Source organism: Hipposideros armiger, unplaced genomic scaffold (assembly GCF_001890085.2).
Source record: "Hipposideros armiger isolate ML-2016 unplaced genomic scaffold, ASM189008v1 scaffold_253, whole genome shotgun sequence".
Classification (NCBI taxonomy): Eukaryota; Metazoa; Chordata; class Mammalia; order Chiroptera; family Hipposideridae; genus Hipposideros; species Hipposideros armiger.
In genome coordinates, this window is record NW_017731603.1 from 1215207 (window position 1) to 1237942 (window position 22736).

General features: G+C 55.1%; 2 protein-coding genes across 4 annotated transcripts; one reads left to right on the forward strand and one right to left on the reverse strand.

The window, feature by feature from the left end:
- Positions 1-2125: 2125 nt before the first annotated feature.
- ZP1 (zona pellucida glycoprotein 1) lies at positions 2126-10107 on the reverse strand. Its single transcript, XM_019655960.1, is given in 13 exon segments — positions 2126-2315; positions 2816-2999; positions 3162-3281; positions 3411-3492; positions 4608-4752; positions 4839-5028; positions 5121-5248; positions 6907-7004; positions 7079-7266; positions 7795-7938; positions 8102-8414; positions 8706-8827; positions 9902-10107. Coding segments are annotated over 13 exon segments (2097 nt in total). The 5' UTR covers positions 10095-10107.
- PTGDR2 (prostaglandin D2 receptor 2) lies at positions 8356-22392 on the forward strand. 3 transcript variants are annotated; one of them, XM_019656077.1, is made up of 3 exons: positions 17209-17358; positions 18694-18788; positions 20985-22392. In XM_019656077.1, the coding sequence occupies exon 3, from the start codon at positions 20993-20995 to the stop codon at positions 22175-22177; it is 1185 nt and encodes a 394-aa protein (XP_019511622.1). In that variant the 5' UTR covers positions 17209-17358; positions 18694-18788; positions 20985-20992; the 3' UTR covers positions 22178-22392. The 3 variants fall into 3 exon arrangements, with proteins under 3 accessions (XP_019511623.1, XP_019511622.1, XP_019511621.1); XM_019656078.1 differs by lacking the exons at positions 17209-17358; positions 18694-18788 and adding an exon at positions 8356-8420; XM_019656076.1 differs by lacking the exon at positions 17209-17358 and having other exon boundaries at positions 18661-18788.
- Positions 22393-22736: the final 344 nt, after the last annotated feature.

A 22736-nucleotide genomic window follows, 5' to 3' on the forward strand; every position in this document is an offset into this window, starting at 1 on the left:
GGAGTCCCTCGGGTCTGACGGAACGGCAGCCACTGCCCCTGCCCCCCTCTCAAAAGGGCAGGAAGAGGGAAAACCTGACAGTTCTGCTTCCTGCCACAGGTCAGCAAAAGTGGATTGTTATCGCCACATTAGGTCTGTCTCAGTGGTACCCAGGGCCCAGGCTCCAGTTCGAGCCAGGAGGTGGTTTTAGGGGCGGGGAGAGGTTTTAGGTTAGACAAAGTTTGGATTAAATGTTGACACCTAGGCAAGTCAAAGCTTATACTGTTTCCCTCGAGGGAAAGCGCGGGGACCCTAGTGCTGCAGTGACTTACTGTTCATATACTTTGTGTATTTGTTTCTGCAAACAGAACCCTTTGACATAGAAGTATTGAGAAAATCTAGGCACAATAGATCACCAAAATTACCTATCAAAAATCTCATACCCGTATGCACTTGACACTAGGAAACCCTTGCACTGTCACAGGAGTAACACAAAAAGAGTAAATGGATACTTTTAAGATTATGTAGGGTAGGGGAAGGTCTTTGTCATATTCAAAGATAAAAGTATGAGGGAAAAATATTCAATGTTCCATAATTCTCTTAAACGGAAAGATGAAAGAACCCCACAAAGAAAAACCAATGGCCAACTCAATGGGAAATTTATAAGGTGGGGATTTTGACCCCTTGACTGAGTGAAAGCTCTTTATAGACAAGGAAAGAAATGTACTTGGGAGAATGGATAAAAGACACGAAGAGGCAATGTGTAAGGCACAAGCGGCCAGAAAGATGTGTGGCTTCTAATCAAAGAGGTCAGCAATGCTCTTTGCCTTATAAGACTCAGATAGGCCCAGATTTAGAATGATAGGATCTGTGGTGGCCAGGCTGTGGGGGAGCAGGCACCCCTTCCGTCCCAGAGCCCGGTAGTCAGAAGGGGGTGTAGCTTTTGACACAGCAGTTCTAAGAATTTCTCCCAAGAAAATAGTATGCAAAGAATTACTTGCTTATGTAATTGTGTTCAACACTTGTTATCTTTAACAATAGACGGTTTCCAGCAAAGGCAGATCAAATAAATAGCTCAACCACAATATGGAGGAGAATGCATCTGTTAAAAGTGATAAGAAATGGCACGAGATGTCTGTGTTTAAAAAAAAAAAGGTAAAGAGAAAAGCCAGTTATATAACGTGGTTCCACTTGATATCTATGGAATCATGCTTGGTTTAAGCACGGCATCGACACCATTCATAGAAGCACCCTTCCGTGCTGTTTGAAAAGCTTATGATGAGCTTGTACAATGGAGGCAGAGGCAAGAAGGAAAGTCGACGCTGGACAGAAGCAGAACCCTGACCCCTAAGAGCCAGCCAGCCGGGCTCCTCCAACCAACCACCAGGCCAAGAATCCTCACTTACTCCACACTGACCCTGAAGAGTATCCTGTAGCCCCTGCGTGAGCCAGGAAGCTGGGCAGAGCTGTCACAGAGAAGGCAGTTCCAGAAAGGGACGTTACTTAACTGACTTCCATAGCAAGTGTCTGCATCTTCCTGCCTGAGAGTCTTACTCTGCTGCCTCCAGCTAGAAAAGCCTGAATCAGCAGTTTCCTCTAACCCCCTCCTCATCTTGGGCTGTAAATCTATCCTCAAAAAGGAAAAGAAGAAAAGGGAAGCATTCAGTTTGAGGTAGGAGGAAGAGAACATTCTAGTCATCGCCTTCAGTAACTGTTGGCTAACTGTTCTGTGCTGCTGTAAGAATCCTTATCTATTAACTCAGTTTACCTAACACCCCAATGGGGATAGTTATTCCCATTTCACAGATGAGGAAACTGAGACTCAGCAAAGGTGAGGACTCAGTCTCACACAGCTAGTGAGAGACACGGCCAGGGTCGTAATGCAAGCAGCCCGGCTCTGGAGTCCCTATGTTTGACCTGTATCCTGAAGACAAGAAAGACGAGCGGGCCAGAGTGGGGGAGCCCGACAAGTGTCAAGGCCACTGGGCAGGCTCGGGCACTGTCGTGCCCATTGTGCCGGCTGTCTCAGCTCACGCCCTACCAAAGGCCCAGAAGGGTGTCTGAAGCCAAGCTCTGACCCCCCACCAGGTTATTCTCTCTGTCCCCCAGAGGCCGAACCTTTTACCCTCTCCACCTCCATCCCCTGTCAGCCTGGAAAGCACTTCGTCGCCAAATCAGAGAGGAAGGCCATGTCATACACGGGCACAGGACGGTCAGCAGCACAGCCAGTGCTGGCACTGACCTGTGTGGTGTCTGTGCCCATGGCCGGCAGCACCAGGGCCAACAGGCTGTCCACCCTGTGCCTGCCATCCCTATTGTGGACTGCTCCTGGGGGACTGAGGGTGGGGGAAGGGAGGCTGGGGATCAGGAAAGTGTTCCCGCGTCCTTTAGTGGGAGGCTGGAAGGCTCAGCGTGGGACTGGGGGGGAGCGCCTTTAAGTTGGGTTTGGTTCTTTGGGCCCCAGAACTCTGGGTTCCCCTTCTCCATGATGGCAGCCAAGCAGCGTGTTTGAGGGCGCCCCGTCAGAACTGTGCCTGTGGGAAGGTGACAGGCCCCCACAGCCCATTAGCCCTGCCGGTTCCCCATTCCCAGCTCTGGCGGTGGCACGGCTGCCATGATTTTACCCTCCTCCTCTTTCGCTCATCCTGTCCTCTCTGCCTGCAATGCTGCCTCTCCTTGCTGAGAGGCAGTCTCCCAAATTCAGTCCTGGGAGACACTGGACTCGACCCAGCATCTATAATAGAGGCCACAATTCTGGAAGGACAGAGCTGACACTAAGGAACAAGTTTCTAAGACAAAGAATTCTGTTCTAGTCGTCACAAAAGCCCTTTCACACCCGCTTTCAGAAGGCTGGAGACGATGGTTTATTGAGCCTCTTCACCCTCTGTTGCCTTCCTGGAGCTGCTGGGCCTGGGCCTGACTCAGGCCCACGAAGACACTGACTCCTAGGACCAGGGCAACCGCCACCAGCAAAAGGACCACCCAGAGGAGAGGCCTCGGGTTGGGGTTCCTGGTGGAGCCTGCAGAGAGAAGGAGTTGAAGGATTTCAGGGCTGTTGCAGACGAGGTGGACCGCGTCTGTTTTTGTCAGTGTTCCCCCACTGAACGCAGTTACACCATCTCCCTTTTGTCAGTGCACCCTGGTCACCAAGGGCCAAAGGGCCCGCCCACCTGCCCTGGTGCCTGAGGGCCCCAGCGTAGGCTCCTGCGCGTAAGAATCCTCAAAGCCCACTGGCCCCGGAGTGCTCACGATGTTCTGGGGTCTGGCAGTGTCGTTGTGGTGACCAGAGGATCGTCGATGTCCTGCCCAGGGGAGGGGTAGCATCTTGGGCTGGTCTGTAGCCCCTAGTGGCCCAGAAGCCAGGACCAGGCCTCTGGATACATGAAAGAATACAGAACACCCCTCCTCCACGCCCCCCACTCCAGACTCACTTGCAACCCCAGAGCCACAGTTGGTTGAGCAAGTCCCCAGGCCTGAGGGGGAGCAGGCAGAGGCACTGCAGAAGAAGTAAACCTGGTGGGGAGACAGAGGTCAAGGCATGGGGCTGGCTTGGCACCATGGACAGGAAGCGCTGAGGCTAAGACTTGGGGTCCAGGACCCAGGCTTGGCGGGCAGGCACAGATGTGGGCATGTTGACAAGGACTGAGGCTGCAGCTCCTGCTGACGAGGTAGAGCCATATGTGTTCCCTCCCATTTCAGAATTCATGCCTTCCACCTTCCCGACAGCCCACTTCTATAGCAGAGTACTTTACGGGCCGGAACCACTGCACTTGGTAGAGCCCCAGCCCCCAGCCTGTTCCGCCAACACCTCTGACTGCAGAGCCCCTGGGGCGAGGGGGCTGTCTTGCTTCCTGTGCTAGAGGTGGACAGAGGGAATTGCGAGAAGGTGGGGCTTGACCAGGCAGCAGGATGCTTGCTGCCTCTCTTCCTGGCCCCTGGTAACCAGTGACACACCGCTTCCAGAAACACGAGGCCAGGGCAGCTCCTAAAGGGAGTAGAAGCAGGAGGCGCTGACCTGAACCAGCACCCAGGAGGCCTGACCAACGGTGCCCCTTCATCCAGCAGGTTAGGGTCTTGGCTCAGGAAGAGACACACAGCTGCCCTAACAGGTGCCAAACAATGAAATCTGACTGTATCTGATATAATATGCGGCTATTTAAAACGTATTAATGTGAAAGATACATATTGTTCAGTAGCACAAAACTTATTCGATAGTGTGTGGTCTATGTGCTGTTTGTATATTACGTAGAAAATACCCAAACTATACCCAGGTTTACCCATGTTTACCTTCCAGAGAAGTTGCTAGGCTATAAAAATTCAAAGCAGAATTACACTGAACACATCACTTCTAGGGTCAGAAGCGAGGCCACCCTCAACGCCGTGGCCAGTGCTCAGACGTGGGGTTGATGGCGTCAGCACTCGGCGTTTTCCTTCTTTCCTCTTGCGTTGTTTACGGGTCACCTTTGGGCTGACCCGATGCCAGGACCTAGGCTCACCGCCCTCCACAACACTTGGTCAAACCAAGCCCGTCTGGGAACCTTTGCATCAGCTCACGGGGTGCTGGAGGGATGAGTGACGACTTATCCCACTTAGATGAGGAGCAGGCGCAGGGGCACAGGGATTCTTACCGGTCCCCTGAGCGCCCTCTGGGAGCCCGCTTCCAGGAGGGCGAAGGTGGCAATGGTGAAGCGCTGGTAGTGAGACGGGAAGGGCAGCTTGGCCCTGTCCAAGGCTATCATTTGGGTCCTGTAGCTGTCACCGTGGAAAGGACATCTGACAAGGAGAGAAGTCAGGGAGGCCACCCGCCGAGGGGAGGGGCGACCAGCAGAGGGAGCCCTGGGGCAGGTCCCGCCACTCACCCGTCTGACAGGATGGGCCACTGGGGCTGCTGGAAAGGGTTGGCGCTGGGGGTGGCCCAGCACTGGTGCAGCAGCAGCACCAGACTGGGGTCTGTCCTCTGCAGGAGCCGGACCTCCACCAGAACAGGCTCTTGCAGCAGCCTCACGATGGGATAGTCCTCCTCCCGGTAGTAGGAGCGGAAAGTCTCATCTGTAGGGAGAGGGGCTCCTGAGTCCCTGGAGGTGGGGGGAGTGGTGCATCTGGGAAGTGGGGGCAGGAAGAGAAAGCCCAGGGCACTGTACCTTTGGCGATCCGCAGCTCGAGCCGCAGGCGGCCAGACTGGGTCACGGGGGCTGGCAGAGGGGGTGGGAAGATGGACGCCTGGAGGGGCAGGAAGTCGCTGGCATTGAAGATACAGCGAACATTAAGCCTGAAGTTCAAGTGTCAGAGGATGGGGGGGAGAAGACACAGAATCAGTGCATCCTGCTTACATAATAAACCAGGGACTGGCCATGTGGATGCAACAGACAGGGCCCAGTGCAGCAGGGCGGATGGACGCCACCTGTGCATCGCTAGGGTGACACGCACCCCTGCCCACCTCATCTTCCTGGGACAGCTTTGGAGACATCTCATTCTAGCCTTTGAGGCTCCTTTGCAGCTTGACAGTTGAGTCTGACAGTCGGGTCTCATGGGAAGGCCCAGGGGCGGTCCTCTGACAGACCCAGGTGTGAACCTTCTTAGCATTTACCAGCCATGGGACCACGAGCAAGTGGTTTAACTTAAGCCTCAGCTTCCTCAAATAGCAATGACCCCCGCCCTCTGAGGGCTGTGGTAGGATCGAGTGAGGTCACAAGACAGCACCCCAGTGTTGTCATTGTCCCTGTAGTTGTAAGTGGTCTGTCACTGGGTCTAGTGTCCCTCGCTAGCCTAAGTGCCCTGGCACGGTCTTGGTGGGGCCATGCCCAGCACCCCGAGGTGTCTGCAAGAGTAGCTTGCACCCCATGCACCTCCCCCCCAGCTCCTGAGTCCTGTACATTTACCTCTACGTAAGTGAGAGCCCTGGGAGTGAGCCCGGCTGGGGGCCCCAGGGACTGCGTCCTGCAGATGGAGACAGGCCTAGCGCAAGCTCGGTGCTCGCGGGCACCGGTGGCTCCAGAGGCCTTCCGTCCTGGAGCCTTTCGGTGTGCTTTTGCTGAGCTGCAGCTATTCCCCTCCCCGCTCCCTTCCTCTGGGAATCCCAGGCCACTGGGCTGAATTCTGGCTAGCGCCCATCGCTCCTAAATCCAAAGGTCTAAAGTGGGGTGCTTTGCCCAGCCCCCTCACCTTTTAGCATTTCAAAGCAAAAGGCACTTGACTGATGCCAGCACCCTGCCCCAGCCCTCATGGCAGGTAGGGTGGGGAGAAAGACACCTGTGTATCCCCTTGGTGCCAAGCACAGAATTCCTCCAATCTATGGTGAATGTACTAGCTCTTTCTGACAGGGTAAACAGGGTGAGGCTGGTGCCTGGCTCCTGGAGTTCAAAAGACGGGTGTGACAAGCACAGCTTCCCTCAGGGGCACTCCCAGTGGCGTCCTGGGCACGTGGGGTGGTTGTACCACCTGAGTCAGCAGGTCCTGGTGGCCCCTTTTCATTAAGGGGTTCTCCCTTGGCTCCTCCTCCCACCGCACCCTCAGAGAGCCTCAGCCTCAGGTATCTTCTGCCTCATCTGTGGCTTCCTAACCTGAGATCAGGAGGCGACAACAGCCACCACAGTCACAGTTTCAGCTTCTTCCTGGGGGCTAGAGGGGGACACTTTCAACTTCATTTGTGGTTGCTTAGTGTCTGAGGACTCCAGCCCTCACAGGTACTGCTAATGGCTTCTACCTGCCAGGCGTGGGAAGAACCCACTTAATGCTCACAGCAGCCCTGACTGTGAGGCTCCCCGCCGGGGAGGCTGGGAAGAGGTACGCGACTCTTCTCAGTGCATACAGCTGGCTAATAGAGTTTGAACATGAACCCAGATGGCCCCAAAGCCTGTTCCCAGCCCTCCGCGCTCTGCTCACTCCCAAGCCCACAGTCCAGTCTTTTTGAGGAAGGCTGCCCCTCACCGGAAGGTGCCATCCCGAGTGACCAAACCCTGTGGCCCCATTTGGACATCGATGTCGGATACCAGCTGGTTCTCATAGATGAGCTGATTGCCAATCACCTGTGGGAGGGGACAGCTGGTGAGGCCCTTCCAGGGGGCAGTACCGGGCACCAGCCTGAGGCCCCCATGCCTACCTGGATGGTGGTACCACAGTGGGTGAGAGGAAAGTGGAAGACTACGAAGGACCCCGTCTCCTGGGTCGGTGAGCAGCCGGTGGGGGCGTAGGCCAGGTGGATGCTGGCCAGCGAGATCCTATGTGCCAAGGCTGTTTCTTGAGACACCACCAGGATGAAGTGGCCATTTGTGAAGCACTGGACAGTCGCTGGGACACAAAGAGGCTGATCAGGGCCTAAGGGTTTAGTGTCCACCCAGCACAGACACAGGGGGATAGGCTGGTGACAATCAGTATTTAAGTGTTGGCCTAGGAGCCAAGAGACCTGGCTTCTCTTACTCTCCCACTTGGGCCATGTCAGCTTGAGCAAGCCCTTTACGGACACAGATGGCTGAACTACAGTCTAAAAGTAAGATCACAATTTAAGTTACCATCCACGCTGGGATGTTCTAGTCTAAAGGTAGGGGGATAGGGGGACATGTGAAGGCAGATCTATTAATAGTTCTCTGGGACGACTCTTGTCAGGCAAGCTGGAATGTGTGGCCCCCCCATCTCATGATTCTCTTCTGCAGTCCATTCTAGGGGTCAGACTCTCCTAGGGGGTCAGACTCTCCTAGGGGGTCAGACTCTCCTAGGGTGTGAAGTGGTTCCAGCATTAGGGGTTGGGGTGGAGGAGGAAGTCCTCCTGTTGCTTCAAGATTCAGAGGATGGCATCATGCTTGGCATGGAAAGTTGTACCTGTGTTGCCATAGTAACAGGGAACCTCTCTGGTGTTGTCATAGCAGCAGCCAGCCTGCTGACAGGCTTCCTTTGAACTTCTTCTCACTACGCAGGGGATGTGCCCAGAGGCCACCTGGCACGACTCCCGGGACAGATAGGTACCTAGGGTTGGTGAGAGTGGTGAGGACACGAGAAGGAGCCAAGTGGACAGGCTTCCAGGAAGATGGAGGGAGGTGGCTTCTTGAGCCCCGTATAAAGCTGTCAGGCTGCCCGATTCCAGAAGGCCCTGACCTAGGGTGTATGTACACAGAGGAGTCCTACGTACCTGTGTCAGCTGGCTTTTCAAAGTCCCCGTGCTCCAAGATGCCCCACTGGGGGCGAGCCAGGGTGGGGTGGGTCGGTCCAGATCCAAGGGACGGTGAGGCAGGGGTTGGACGGATGAAGCTGTGCTCTGGGCTGGGGCGGAGGGGATGAGTATGAGGGGTAGAAAGTGAGAATGTGGTGGGTGGCGCCAGGTGGCCATCCGGAGTCCAGGTGTGGCCAGGTTTGGGACAGACCAGAGTGACATCTTGTGCTACATCAACATGACCGTCGGGCAGCATAGCTTCTATGAACACTGTCAGCTGGGAGCGCCCATCCTGCAGGTGAGAAGGTGGCAGGAGAACAGTTAGGTGAGGCCACCCAGCATCTAGGCAGTGGAGGGGGTCAGCAAGAGCCCCGGCGGGAGTTAGGTAGGAAGGTGGGTTTGTGGGAGGGCCCCGGGAAGTGCCTGTGCTCAGGAGTTAGTCTCCCTCATCCACCAGCTCACTGAGTCATCTTGGGCGCCCATGCGTCCCTGGTCCCTGAGGGACCTCCTCAGCCTGACACTGTGTTAGGCCAAGCTGGCTCCCAGCCATGGGACTCTCCCCAGAGCAGTGAGTGGCCCCTACCTTCTCCAGCACATGGCAGCCTTTGTAATCAGCAGAGAAGACTGCAGGTCCCTGGGGCTTGGCCGTGACCCAGTGGTAGCAGATGGAGCAGTTGTTCACCTCAAATCGGTTCCCAAATTCATCTGGGGGTCAATGAGGGGAGAGAGGGATGGAGGGGAGGGGTCAGGGAGGCTGAAGGGTGAAGCCAGAGCTGTTGGGGTCTGCTGAGCTGACTTCCACTCAGGAGCAGAAGACCTGGGTTCCAGCCTCAGCTTTGCTACTAGCTTGCTGTGTGGTCTTGGGCAAGTCCCTTCCCCTCTCTGGTCTCAGTTTCTATATCTGTGAGGGAATGGGTAACTTTAGCTGGTCTTAGGGTCTTTACATCTTGGGTTCCCTGTTGATAGCACACAGCAGGAGGCGGAAACAAAAATATGGTGGAGAAGTAAGTAGGTCTTGGGCAGTGGGCTGAGAATTTGACATCACTTCTTTCAAACTTAGTCACCTACATTCTGGGGATGAGGCAGGTGAGAGAGGTTTCCCAGGCGCACACAATGAGGGGCAAAACGAGGATTTGAACCTGGGACTTTGTAGAAAGAGCTGAGCCTGTTTGCCTGGTTAACTGGCTATTGCAGTCGCCTGGGGACACCTGCTAAGTATTCACCCACTTCGTCAGCCCAGAACAGCCAGGATACCCTCTGGTTGCAGGTGCACCGTCTGCATCCCTGTTCAGACCACATGGCAAGGTTGGGGTCATCTTTCCCCTCTTACAGATAAGGAAGGGGGCTTAGAGGTCAGATTGGCTGTTCGATACCACACAGCTTAGAAGCTGCAGATTCAAATCCTGATTCCAAACCCACCTCCCTTTTCTCCACACCAGGTCACACCCACTAGGGCCCTGCCACTCAGAGTGGTCTGTGGACCAGCCGCGTGGGCATCAGCTGGGCATGGCCACCAACGCAGAGCCTGGGCCCTCCACCTCAGCACGATGGCCAGGTGGCCCCCAAGCACACTGACATGGGAGAAGCTGCCCTGCGTGACCAGGGAAACCGAAGCTGGGAACTAGCTTTCCTCCCTCCTCCTCCCTGTGCGATGGTGGGGGCCGGCCACCCTCAGGCTGGAGGGAGGCCCCTACTCTTCTGGTTCCTGCTACGGGGGAAGGGTCCCAGGTCCCCACTGCAGCCTGGGAACATGGGGTCTGGGGTTCAGCTGGCACTCACCCACCACCTTGAAGCGAATAGTCTGGCCTGACTCGGGGAACACTAACAGCTGCATGCCCCTGACCCCACAGTCGTAGCTGTGCCGCAGGCCTGGGAGACCAGGCTCGGGGTGTGGCTGCTGGCCCAGCCCCAGAGTAGCCAGCAGGAGCAAGGCCACACAGTGGCTGCAGGCCGTGGCCAAGGCTCCTGCCATCAGATCGCCACGATAGCGCCTCCCTGTCACCACCAGCTGAGGGTCCAGGCCTTATATGGGGGAGGTGGCAAGTGGGAACTTCTAAGGGCAAAGGGGGCCCACCTGGGGGGGAGGGAGCCTACCTGGCCACCAGGGGCTCTGGTGAAACTCCTGCCCTGAAGGCAGGGGAAGGCACCCATCCAGCCCAGGGCTCAGAGGGCCTGCTCTGAAAGCTGCCCCTCACCCTGGCTTTCTGCCTCACAGCTGGGGGGTGCTGCTGGCTCAGCTGAGTGATTCTGGCTGGGGAGGAGGGAGCTTTCTAGGCAAGGTGCGACTGCAGGTGGGCTGTGGGGCTGAATCCAGGCCTGGGAGGCTTTCCGTAGGCCTCAGGCCCACTGCCCTGTTGCCCAAGCCCCTCACCGGCCTCTCCCTGCCCAGCCGGGCTCTCCAGGGCCTCCTGCCAGGGTTGAGCTGCAGCGGCAGTGGTGGTGGGCAGCAGACCAGGTTAGTTTACACCCCACTCCTCAGGTAGGGCTTTAGGGGCCGGCAGAGCTACCCCCCACCTCATGGCTCTGCCCTAAGAGTTTGCAGCCGGATAGGGGCGACAGGTGAGCACGTAGCACCTCATAGAGCTCTCCTGAGAATGAAGGCAACTGATAGAACCATGGCTAGTACCAATGAAACCTAATGAGAATGGACAACTCAATAGAACCTGGCCTCCTAGATGGAAACCTGGAACAGAAAAAGGACATTAGGTAAACGCTAGGGAAATGGGCTTCCGTTAGTAATGATGTATCCACCTGGGCACATTCATTGTAATACATGTACCATCCTGATGTAAGACATTAATTATAGGGGAGAGTGGGTGCGCGGTATAGGGGGACTCGCTGTGCTATCCGCTCAGGTTTTCTGTGAGCCTAGAACAGTTCTAAGAAATGAAGTCTATTAAAAACAAGAAGCCTGGCTCACAGTGGATAGTGCTTCTGTGCGTCAGGCACAGTGCCCAGGCCTTGCTTGCATTAGCTCATTACGGGTCCTCCTCTGAGAGAGGCGCTGTCACCACCCGCATGTCATGGGAGCACAGAGCCCAGGCAGAGCCTGGCACAGTCCAGCTCAGCAAGTGGTCGTCAACATCGGTTTATAATCTGAAGCAGCAGGGAGAGCATATGGTTTGCTAGTTAGGAGCCTGGTGCCCATCCAGCCCCAACCACTTTTTAGCTGTGACCCAGACACATCGTTTTTCTGAGCTTTGGGTTTCCCGTTTGTGAATTGGGGCTGATAATGCTCTCCTCGCAGGGTTGCCAGGAAGACTGAAAGAGATAAATAATGGGTAATGATTTAACGCTTGGCAATGATTAACTATTACTGTGACCAGAGCTTAGGTGCGGAAGCTTGGTGGGTCGCTCTGGGCACAGAGCAGGCTGAGACGTTGGACCCAGCCATGGGGGTGGGGTGGGGGTGGGATGGAGTGGGTGGTGCAGGTGTTTCTGGAGGAGCCCATGGGCCCAGGGGGTGGTGTGGAGGGTACTGTGTTGAGGCAGAGGGAATTTGGGGGAGATGAAGACCTAGACAGGGCAGAAACTGTGGCTGGGGTTCCCGGAGAGGGAAGGACTGGGCTGGGACAGAGGAGATGTGGCTGGAGGGAAAAAGGGGCTGCGGAGGTGATTTTTTTTCCCTGAGGGACAATGGGGGCTTTAAGCTTTTACTTTTGAAATAATTTCAGACTTATTGCAAAGAATTTCGATATACCCTTCACGCAGAGTCCTCAAATATTAACTGTTAACTTTTTTTTACGTGTGTTTTGGCTCTATCTCTCTGTATGTATCCTCTTGCTCTCTCGCTCTCTCGCGCTCTCTCTCTCGTTTCTATACCATTTGAGAGCTGGTTGCAGACATGACTAATTCCTCCTTTACCCGTAAACATTTCTTAAAAAACAAGTAACCACAGTAAGAAGATCAAAATCAGGAAGTCAACATTGCTATAACATAACTGTAATCTCCAAACCTTATTCAACACATCAGTTGTCCTAATGATAACTTTTATGACAAAGGAGAAAGAGTTTTTTTCTTAGACCGGGCTCTAGTCCGTGGCAGGCTCATGTCTCCTTAGACTTCTGCAATCTGGGACAGTTCCTGTGTCCTTTGTCTTTCATGCCCTTGACATTTTTGAGGAGTACAGGCCAGTTACTGTGCAGAATATACCTTGTTTGGGTTTGTCTGCTGTTTCCTCCTGATTAGATTCAGGGTGGGCATTTTGGGCAGTGTATTAATTTGCTCGGGCTGCTATAACAAAATACTAGAGGCAGACATTTCCTTTCTCACAGTTCTGGAAGGTGGAAGTCCAACATCAAGGTGTCAGCAGGTCTGGTTTCTTTTGAGGCCTCTCTCCTTGGCTTGCAGATGGTTGGTCACCTTCTCACTGCGTCCTCACATGGTCTTTCCTTTGTGCACTTACATCCTTGGTGTCTCTTTGTGGGTCCAAATTTCCTTTCCTTGTAAGGGCACCAGTCAGATTGGATTAGGGCCCACCCTAATGGCCTCATTTTAACTTCATCACTTCTTTAAAGGTCCTATCTCCAAATACAGTGCATTCTGGGGTCTTATAGGTTATGGCCTCAACATATAATGGGGCGGGGGGCGGTGCAAGAGTTCAGCATATAACAGGCAGGAATACCCCAGAAGTCATATTGTGTCCTCAGTGCATTCCACCAGGAGGCTCATCACACTGATTTGTCCTATTACTGATGATGTAAATTTGATCACTCGGGTAAGATGCAGTTGGCCACATTTCTCCACTGAAAAGGTACCATGTTTTTCTTTGTAAATAGTAAGTACCTGATGGGGAGATACTTTGAGACCATGTCATTATCCTGCCCCTTAGCAAACATCCACCTCCTGGTGTGGTGGTTTGCTAGGTGGGAGAGAGAGCAGCAGCCAGAGGACTTGAGGGACCTGGATTCCATCCTGTGTTCACTGCTCAGGGGTGAAAGGTCCTTCTCCCACCTGCATAATAGGGATGAGAATGATGGTGGTGGGGGTGGAATTAGATACTCTATAGAAAGGTGTTTCCTAACGGATCACAGGCCTTCCATGTGAGGAGAACATGTCCCCCAAGGCCCTGGAAAGGCAGAGAAAGGGCGAGGCAGCTTCCTCATGGCCAAGGGCAGAAGGATGCCTTTGAGAAAAGCGGTTGGCACCACTTTTCTGGAGAGGGGGAGCCTGGGCTCTTGGTTATGATCCCGTATTTGTGCAGAGACTAACGGGTGCCAGAGCTCGTCAGCCTGGGAAGGATCCCAGCTCCTCCACTCACTGGAAAAAGTCGCATTTCCTTATCTGAGTAATGGGGCTAATAACAGTACCTAACTTGTAGGGTTGCTGTGAGGATAACATAAGATAACCCGCAGAAAGCACTGAGAACAGAGCCTGCAGGTGGTAATCTTTAGAACACGACATCGATGAAATCACTGTTATTCTTATTGATGGGAGAGCGGGTCAGATTGATGGGACGGGGAGGGCGCTGAAGGAGGAAGGAGCCTTTCCAGGCTGAGCAGAAAGACAAGGGTGGTTGTGAGGATTAAATTAGCTAATACATGTGAAGGCCTGGCCTGGTGCCCGGTACACAGCAAAACCCCGTAAATATTAACTATTACTATTTGTAGTGGGTGGAGCGGTGGGTCCCCTAAAAGATATGTCCACATTCTAACCTTGTTGAAAATGTGACCTTATTTGGACAAATGGGCGTTGCAGATATAACTGAGTTAAGGATCTCAAAATGAGATCATGCTGGTGGTCCCCAAATCTAAGGACAAGTGTCCTTAGGACAAACAGGCAGGAGAAGGAGGAGGAGCCCATGTGAAGGGGAGGCCGAGACGGGAGTGATAGAGCCCCCAGACGAGGAGCACCTGCAGTCACCAGAGCTGGAAGAAGCCAGCGAGGAGCCCCCTAGAGACCTCAGAGGGAGAGCGGCCCTGCTGAGACCGAGATATCAGGCGTCTGGCCTCTAGAGCGATGAGAGAATAATTTCTGTTGTTTTAAACCATGGAGTTTGTGGTACTTTGTTATGGCGGCCTTAGGACGCTCATGTGCTATTGTTTTTGTGAGGACTAACTGGCATATTAGTTAATAAAAACAGAAAGTTATTAGTCCCCAAGGTTGTACCCACTGCAGGTGAAATGGACCCAGAGGGAATGGCACCAGGCCATGGGTAACAACGGATCTAGAGAGGGTCACCCCAGAGGAAGTGGAGCACCTTTGTGGGTCCAATCTCCAATACTGGAGATTCATTTTGTTCAGCAAACATTCATTGGGACCCTTCCCACATGTCAGGCCCTCCGCTTGGCTTTGGTGATGAGGAGATAAAATAGGAACAGTCTCTGTCCCCAAGTTGCTGATCGTGAGGGTGGGGAACAGTTGTGTGACAAAGTTACCATGACGAGCAGAGGTGGCATGATGTCAAGTGAGGCAGAGATGTGGGAGGAGGTGGGGTCTGACTGAGAGGATTAGCAAAGGCTTCCCAGAGGAGGCAACCTCTGGCTGGGGTTTTGAAGGATGAATAGGAGTCCACTCAAGAGGCCAAGGGAAGCAATGGTATTCTAGAGCAGGGGGCAAACAGCATGAGGAAGGGCACAGAAACAGCCTGGTAGGTACAGGGTGTGAGGAGATGGTGACAAATACTGACTGATGATAGGAAGTGATCAGGAAGCAGCAGAAACGAAGGTGGAGGCATGGGCAGGGCCAGATCACTGAGGGGCTTACTGGCCAAGTGAGGAGTTAGACCTCCTCCTGTGGGTGATGGTGGCCTAGGGAGCTCGACCTGGGCTTCCCACAACGTCCTGTCGTGCTCCTCTGCTGTGTGTCAGCAACCCTAGGGCTGAGTAAGGAAGGGGGCTGCAGGATTCCCGGGCAGGCCTCACCTGCTTCCTGTTGTGCATCTCACTTCCTGTTTGATTGGCTTCTGTAAAGGCCAGAAAGGAACATGAAAACCCACTTCCTAAGACAGGGGCAAAGGGAGAAGGCTGGAGAGAAGCCCAGAGCTGGGGGATACACTGGCCCATTCCCTTGACTGCTTGTGAAACACCCTCGATGCCATGAGCATCCTGTCAGGAGCCCAGAGACACAGCTTATCTCAGAAAGGGGTCCTGCAGGATAAGTAGGGAAGGAGAAAAACGCATTCCAGGCAGCAGCACCCGCACGTACAAAGGCACAGAGGTAAGTGGCTGGGGTCGCTGGGGACAAGGGGGAGGGTGCAGGGACTGGTGGTTAGTGTGCTGGATCTGAGGCTTTGGAAGTTTGAACAGCTCCCAGAGGCAGCAGAGACCCAGCAGGGGTCAGTTAAGCTCAAATTTCTCTGTCCCTGCTGCTGCTGTAGGTGAGGTTGATACAGAGATGGACCCGACTGCCGCTCTTTCTGGCTGTGACAGCAAGTTCCAAGCTATGGAGAAGGCTGTACTTCAGGGACTAGGGCCTGTGTCCTGGGGGTAGCTGTGTCCTTTCCTAGATCCTGGGGGGTCACTGGAGAGGGCTGGGCAGGGCTGAGGCTGAAGACCCACCCTTCCCCTCCATCCCAGCTTCCCATCCCAGTGCCCAGAGAAGCCAGGCTGAAGTGGCTCTGTGGTCACCCTGCCCCACCCCCTGGTCGGGTTGTGACACCAGCTTCCCTGGGCCCTTCTCCCTTTCCTTAATCTATAGGGTAGGCCCTGGACGCACTGGCAGCTGGAACAAAGCACACCTCCCTTCTCTTTGCTCCCCCAAATTCTGTTTGGCAAGGCCCAGCCTCACGGAGGTCCTCACATCAGCATCAAGGCAGACAAGAAGAAGAAGAAATAATGATAACAATGGCAGCTGGCTCTTGTGGACACTGCACCAGTGCTGAGCTGAGCTCTTTGCGTATTATCTCCCCCGATCCTCAGAGCGGGGAAGGGGGGCACCCCTGGAGGCCCTTGCCTAAAAGCCCCTGCTCTCTAGCAAGACCTAGCTGCCGCTCCTGCTCCAAGCACAGCTGCCCGAGGACGCCAGGTCTCCATCCCAGTGGACCCAGCAGCGCTGGCATCCCCCACTCAGCTTGATAGAAATGCAAATGCCCAGGTTGTGCCCCAGGCCTGTTGGATCATCAGACACCCTGGGGGTGGGGCCCAGCAATCTGGGTTTAACAGCCCTCCAGGAGGTTCCAATGCTCTCCACGTGAGGTTCTCACACTCAAGTTGAGAATGGTTGGTCTATATCATTTTAGGCCTTTACGGAAGGCCCCGGTCACCCTTCTCCGGACTCTGATCTCCTCAAGGATCCATCTGACTGCCTTGGTGTCCTTCTGTCCATAGCGCCGGCCTGGCACTGCAGAGGCCTCCACACCAGCTCTCTGATTGGATTTTCTCCGTCTGAGACAGCCTGAGCCTGTGCCTCCTGGTCACTGGAGGCTCCTGTCCTCTGCTTCCAGCCAGCGAGCCCTGCCCAAGGCCCCCACTGCCCCTGTCTAGTCACCAGACTCTTCTTCTTGAGACTTCCTATTGGAGTTGTGGGGGCTGAACCCAGTGGGGGTTGAGGGTGGGGCACACACCCTGCCCATCCCTGGCATCCATCCGTCATGTGGAGGTGGAGATGGTGGGACTTGGCTGTGAGAATACTCCCACCATTCCCACGGTGGGAGTGCAGCTGAGGGGCCCCCCAAGAGCAAACATCACTGCCTCCTTCTTTAGAAAATGCCTTAGGGCCTTGCTCATTTGGGAGTCCTTTTTTTGGTTTGTTTTAGTAACTTTTCATAAGTTGTCCTTGGGGAGGGTTTGGAGACGGGCCACCACAGTGATCCAGGATAGGAAACAAGGGTTGAAGGAAAGGTCAGAAGAGTGAGCGTTTCAGCTTTAAAAGGGTTCAGTTGAGGGAAGCCGTAGAGGAGTAAGGATTTCAGGTAAGAAGCACCTTGGCAGGGCCGCCGTGAGAGGTTGTGCAGGACGTTCACTGCACAAGGGTACTGGGCAGAGGGAGGGCTGAGATCCAGGGGGAGAGCTGTGCACACCCCAAGCCCGATGCCCCGGGGCTAAGATGTGTCTCTAGGTGGGTAGGGGAGATCTTTCTTAGCCCAAAGAGCAGTTTGTGCAGCAACCTCTGTGCTTGGGGGGAGGGGCTGTGCAGAAGGTGTACCTTTTAACAATTCATATTTTACTGCTGTGAAGGGACTTGCCTGAGGGCCACACAGCTAGGAAGTGGCAGTGCTGAATCCAAACGTTCGCAGTCTGGCCCCAGAGTCCCTGGGCTTACCTGTGTGGCCTTAGAGGACGTCCATGGATCAGCAGGTCAGCGGGGTGGGGTGGGTGGGGGTGAAGTTACTTCCCAAAGTGGAATGGGAACATCTCTCTATTTTCTAGGGAGAGCTGCAGGCACTGGTGTTTGGAAGATGGAGCCCCTGCCCTTTGCAGATATAATTGGGTTAAGGGTCTCAAAATGGGATCATGCTGGTGGTCCCCAAATCTAATGACAAGTGTCCTTAGGAGAGAGGAAAGGAAACCTTGTCTTAGTGCTGATGAGTTGGATAATCAAGGCTCTGACTGATCTGCTCTCTTGGGCTACAGTGAGAAATAGTGAGCTATCACACGGTCACAATATTTTATTGATTCTTTACTCAGGAGTGCAGTCTCTCAGCCAATTTATCAAGCACCAGGCTCTGTGTCAAGCTGTGCCTAAATGGAAGATTCTTGTAGACCCTATGGAGGGGGGTGCCCTTAGCCCTGATGGGGGTGTTGAGTTCTTAACATGTTTTACTGAGTACCTCTTAGGTGCTGGGACATTGAAGGAATGGTCCCTGAGCCCCGGAAGCGTTGTCAGCAAAGTGGAGTAAAAACTTAGGGAACACATTTACAAATTTATATAATTCAGTCATCTTATCCTAGGGCTTTGAATCCATTTGAAGTAAAAGCTGTTTTTGCCCTTGCCCTATGCCTATACCCATTTTTCCTCCAGAGGGGAAAGAAACTGATATTTATGAGAACCTACTGTGTGCTGGGTGCTTTGTGGATGAGGGCACCTCGTTGGCACAGCCTGTGAGGCAGGCATTGTTGCTCTGTTCACAGATAGCCGAACCCGGCCCAGCAAGAGGAAGTGGCTGGCCTCCTGGTCAGGGGCAGGGTGGGCAGCCAGGCCCCCATGCTCTGCCCACTGGCCCGCCCTGCCTTCCTGGAGGGGGAGCCTTTGTGGCTCCTCACAGACAGGCAGACACGCTGCCCGGCTACCTCAGAGGAGCGGAGGGGTTTCTTCTCTGAGGGTTACGGAGTCAGGAGAGGGCAGCTCAGGGTGGTAGACCGATGGACAAGGTGTTCCTCTCCCTTACACACTTCCACACACCGGTCACTCTCAAGAGCACCGCCCTCTGCACACTCGAGCTCACACTTTTGGGCACATGCCTAGCTCCCCACATGCAGTAGCACTGGCTTCTGCAGAGTCTTCTTTGTGAAGGGAGAGAGAGGGGTGAGGAGGGGCTGCCGGCAGTTACGTTCCTTCCCCATTCATGGAGATTCGTATTACGTGAACACCAGTGGGACAACTCACTGTCGGCTGTCCCCGCCTCCCCCACTCCACCCCTGAACACACACATACACACACACGCTGGGGCTGATAGCTATTTCCTCCCTCAGCCTCACTCTGTCTCGTCCTGCCTGGTGCCTCTTGTTTAGTCTCTGCCAGGAGCTGACTGCCTGCAGGGCTGGAATCCTGTGCTTCCTCTGCCCAGGTAAGGAGGCGGAGGCCCAGGGGCTGGGCAGCCTTAGTGCCCTCTCTTGACCCACGAGGGAAGGCACAGTTTACCAGGGGAGAGGACTGTTAACAGCTAGGATGGCAGACAGCTGGGTTTACCATAGACTGGAGAGGACCTGCGGCTCAGAGTGGGGAAGGACTGCATTTTCCTAGGTATTAACTAGGTGCCTGGCACAATGGGGAACCACTTACGCTTCTCATTCCACACTCACAAGCAATCTGGGCAGGATGATTCCATGGCAGCCTTAGGGTAACTGACCCAAGTTCACCCAGCCAGGAAGTCGAGGATCTGGGATTAAAACCCAGGTCTCTGATGCCAAAAGCCTGCATGCTCTGCCCCCAGCCCCCTGCCAACACGGGGCCCTCGCTGCTGGGCTCCCTCAGGACCCTGGGAGGCTGGGAGCTGACTCCCTGCAGCCGGAGGACCAATCTGGAAGGGTCCCCAGGGTGCAGCAAGACTGTGCTCACTGAGCATCCCCATGGGACTTGGATAAGCAGCTGCTGGTCTGAAGGGGACGTTTCAGAGCAGAGAGGGGGTGGCACTTGTCTGTCTGCTGGGAGTAGTGTCCCAGCTCCATCACTGCCACTGAAGGATGTCGGGCAAGTTGCTGTGCTTCTCCAAGCCTCAGTTTCCTCTTCTGAAAAATGGGGTGTCATAGGTCATTGCGAGCGTGATCACTCCGCAAACTCTAAAGCTTAGGAAGTATGAGCATGCTCAGGGAGCACACGCCCAACCGCTGCCCACCCACCTGCAGAGCCCCAGCTCAAAGGGGCTCATCTGCCAGGAAAATTCTAGTTTGATACCCCAGAACTTCACCCTACAAAGGAACGTGGTCCCTGGAGAAGGGGATGGGTCTTCTTACCCCGGTCCACAGTGTTTCCTTTGGAAAGGTGAATACTGAGGCCTCTCCCGCCAACACGCACACACCTTTCCTTCTCTTCTTCATCATCTCTTACTTAGAGGGAGAAGAAAGAACAGGCTGAATGCTAAACGGCTGCTCTTCTTACATGTCTGTTGTTTGGGTGGCTTTGGGCAAGTTATTTAAATACTTGAGTCTCAGTTTTCTCATCTGCAAAAGGGGATGGAGAGAAGTACTGGCACCTTTCATGTAAAGTTGTGAGCAAGACACCACCTATGTAAAGGGACCTACCACAGCACTGGCGTGCCGTGGGGGCCCAGGACAACCTGAGTCCCCCACCCCTGCAACCTGTCCCCTACCTCCTCAGTCCTCACTGATGTCAACCAGCTTCACATCAGATGGTCCCGGGGTCTTGATGAGGCTGTGGGTGTGCACATCTGGGGTATCTGCTCATCTGCCAGAGGCTGGCATCTCTAGCGCTTATCTGAGTGGTTGCTCAATTAATATCTGTTGAATGAGTGCCCGAGTGAGTGAATAAATGAATGAACGGGCTAGATTTCCTAGAGCAGGCAGAGCAGCTGTGTAGGGGAGAGGTCTTCTGGCCCCACTAGACCTCCGGAGTCCCAATCTGATAGTTCCTCCTGCCCAGTTCTCTCCCCACTCTTATCTTATTTCCTCTCCAACTATCAGAGGAGGGGCTGGTTCCATTGTTTGCAGTCAACACACCCAACCAGCCACCACCATGGGAGCAAAGGGCCCCAAAGAGAACCTGTAGAGAGGCAAAGTCTGGGGGTGCTGTGGGTGGGGAGGAGAGGAGTCCCTTAAAGGCATAGACCTTCATCCGCTAGGCCAGCTGAAGCCTCCTGCCCTTTAGGTGGGGCCTGCGTCATGCTTCAGCTCACTGGGAACTGAGAAAAGGAGTCCTGCATGGCCTGGCCTTGTTCCTATTTCTCCCCGTGACCTTAGGCTATCTGCTTAATAATCACAATGACATGATGTATGTGTGCCAGGCTTTGTTCTAAATGCTTATATAGATCATTGAACTCTCTCAACAACCCTCTGAGGCTAGGTCCTGTGATGCCTGACATCCATGTTGCAGAGGAGGACAAAGGCTCAGGACGGTTCAGTGGCTTGCCCAGTGTTGGCCGGTGAGGGGGCTGGGGAGCGGGGATGTTATTCCCCACACCTTACTGCCTTTACTGATCCCCAGGGGACTCCTCCATAACATCCGTGGGTCAGACTCTCCTCTCCTGGCTAGGGTTCCCTGTTGCCCCTGCACTGCTCATTTCAGTGCCTCCTTCTCGTCATCGCAGCACCTGCCATGTTGGCCAACGCCACCATGAAGCCGCTCTGCCCCCTCCTGGAGCAGATGAGCCAACTCCAAAGCCACAGCAACTCCAGCATCCGCTACATCGACCACGTCTCGGTGCTGCTGCACGGGCTGGCCTCACTGCTGGGCCTGGTGGAGAACGGACTCATCCTCTTCCTGGTGGGCTGCCGCATGCGGCAGACTGTAGTCACCACCTGGGTGCTGCACCTGGCGCTGTCCGACCTGCTGGCCACCGCCACCCTGCCATTCTTCACCTACTTCCTGGCCGTGGGCCACTCATGGGAGTTGGGCACCACCTTCTGCAAGCTGCACTCCTCCATCTTCTTCCTCAACATGTTTGCCAGCGGCTTCCTGCTCAGCGCCATCAGCCTGGACCGCTGCCTGCAGGTGGTGCGGCCCGTGTGGGCGCAGAACCATCGCACGGTGGCTGCGGCCCACAAGGTCTGCCTGGTTCTCTGGGCCCTGGCCGCGCTCAACACCGTGCCCTACTTCGTGTTCCGGGACACCATCCCGCGGCGGGACGGGCGCATCATGTGCTACTACAACATGCTGCTTCTCAACCCTGGGCCCGACCGCGACGCCACGTGCAACTCGCGCCAGATGGCCCTGGCCGTCAGCAAGTTCCTGCTGGCCTTCGTGGTGCCGCTGGCCATCATCGCCTCGAGCCACGCGGCCGTGAGCATGCAGCTGCGCCACCGCGGCCGCCCGCGGCCCGGCCGCTTCGTGCGCCTGGTGACGGCCGTGGTGGCGGCCTTCGCGCTGTGCTGGGGGCCGTACCACGTCTTCAGCCTGCTCGAAGCCCGTGCGCACAGAGAAGCGGCGCTGCGGCCGCTCGTGTGGCGTGGGCTGCCCTTCGTCACCAGCCTGGCCTTCATCAACAGCGTGGTCAACCCGCTGCTCTACGTGTTCACCTGCCCCGACGTGCTGCGCAGGCTCCGGCACTCGCTGCGCAGCGTGCTGGAGAGCGTGCTGGTGGACGACACGGAGCTGGGCGCCGGCGGCAGCCGCCGCCGCCGCTCCTCCACCAACGCCCCGCCCGCGCCCCGCCCGCGCCGGCCGGCGGGTGTGCTTGGCTGGCTGCCGGGCCGCCGCGCTGCTGCCCCCGTGATGGGCCGGGCGGGATCCCAGGATGAAAATGGCCCGCTGAACCGGATGCTGAGCACCACCTCTGGTTAGAGGCGCGGCCGGCATCGCCGTTCTGCACGGAAGGCAGAGGCAGGGCAGTGATCCAGCGTAAAAGCATCAAGACGCCGTCGTTAAAATGTAGATACTTTGCTCCAGCCTTGAGGATCTTAGTCCGAAGGGCGGGACCCTGGGATCTGCATTTTAAAGAGCCCCGCGTGACTCAGTGAACCGAGTTAGAAATCGAGTTAAAGCAGCTTCTAAAAACTTTGCAAATTTTACTGTGCTTGAGTCATCTAGGGATCCAGCAGGCGGAGCAGGGGTGCTGAGATCTGCTCCCAGGAGGCGGTGCCAGTGCTGCCAGCCCGCGGACCCACTTGGACCCACGGGGTTAAGATCCTAAGACTTCTCAAATTAGGGCAGTGGACTCCCCCAGACACACAGGATTTATCTCCCTGGGGCTCAACTTCACCAGATGATGGTAGGGTGTGTATATGTGACGGGTATTTTCACATTAAACCAGTGATGTCACTTTGGAGTAGAAAAGAGAAAGGAAAAGTTTGGGAGCGCTGTTCCAGTCTAACCTTTTCACTTTAGCCATTTAATCAGCGTT

Coding starts and splice junctions, on each gene's coding strand:
- PTGDR2 (XM_019656078.1), top strand. CDS start 20,993: ATGTTGGCCAACGCCACCATGAAGCCGCTCTGCCCCCTCCTGGAGCAG.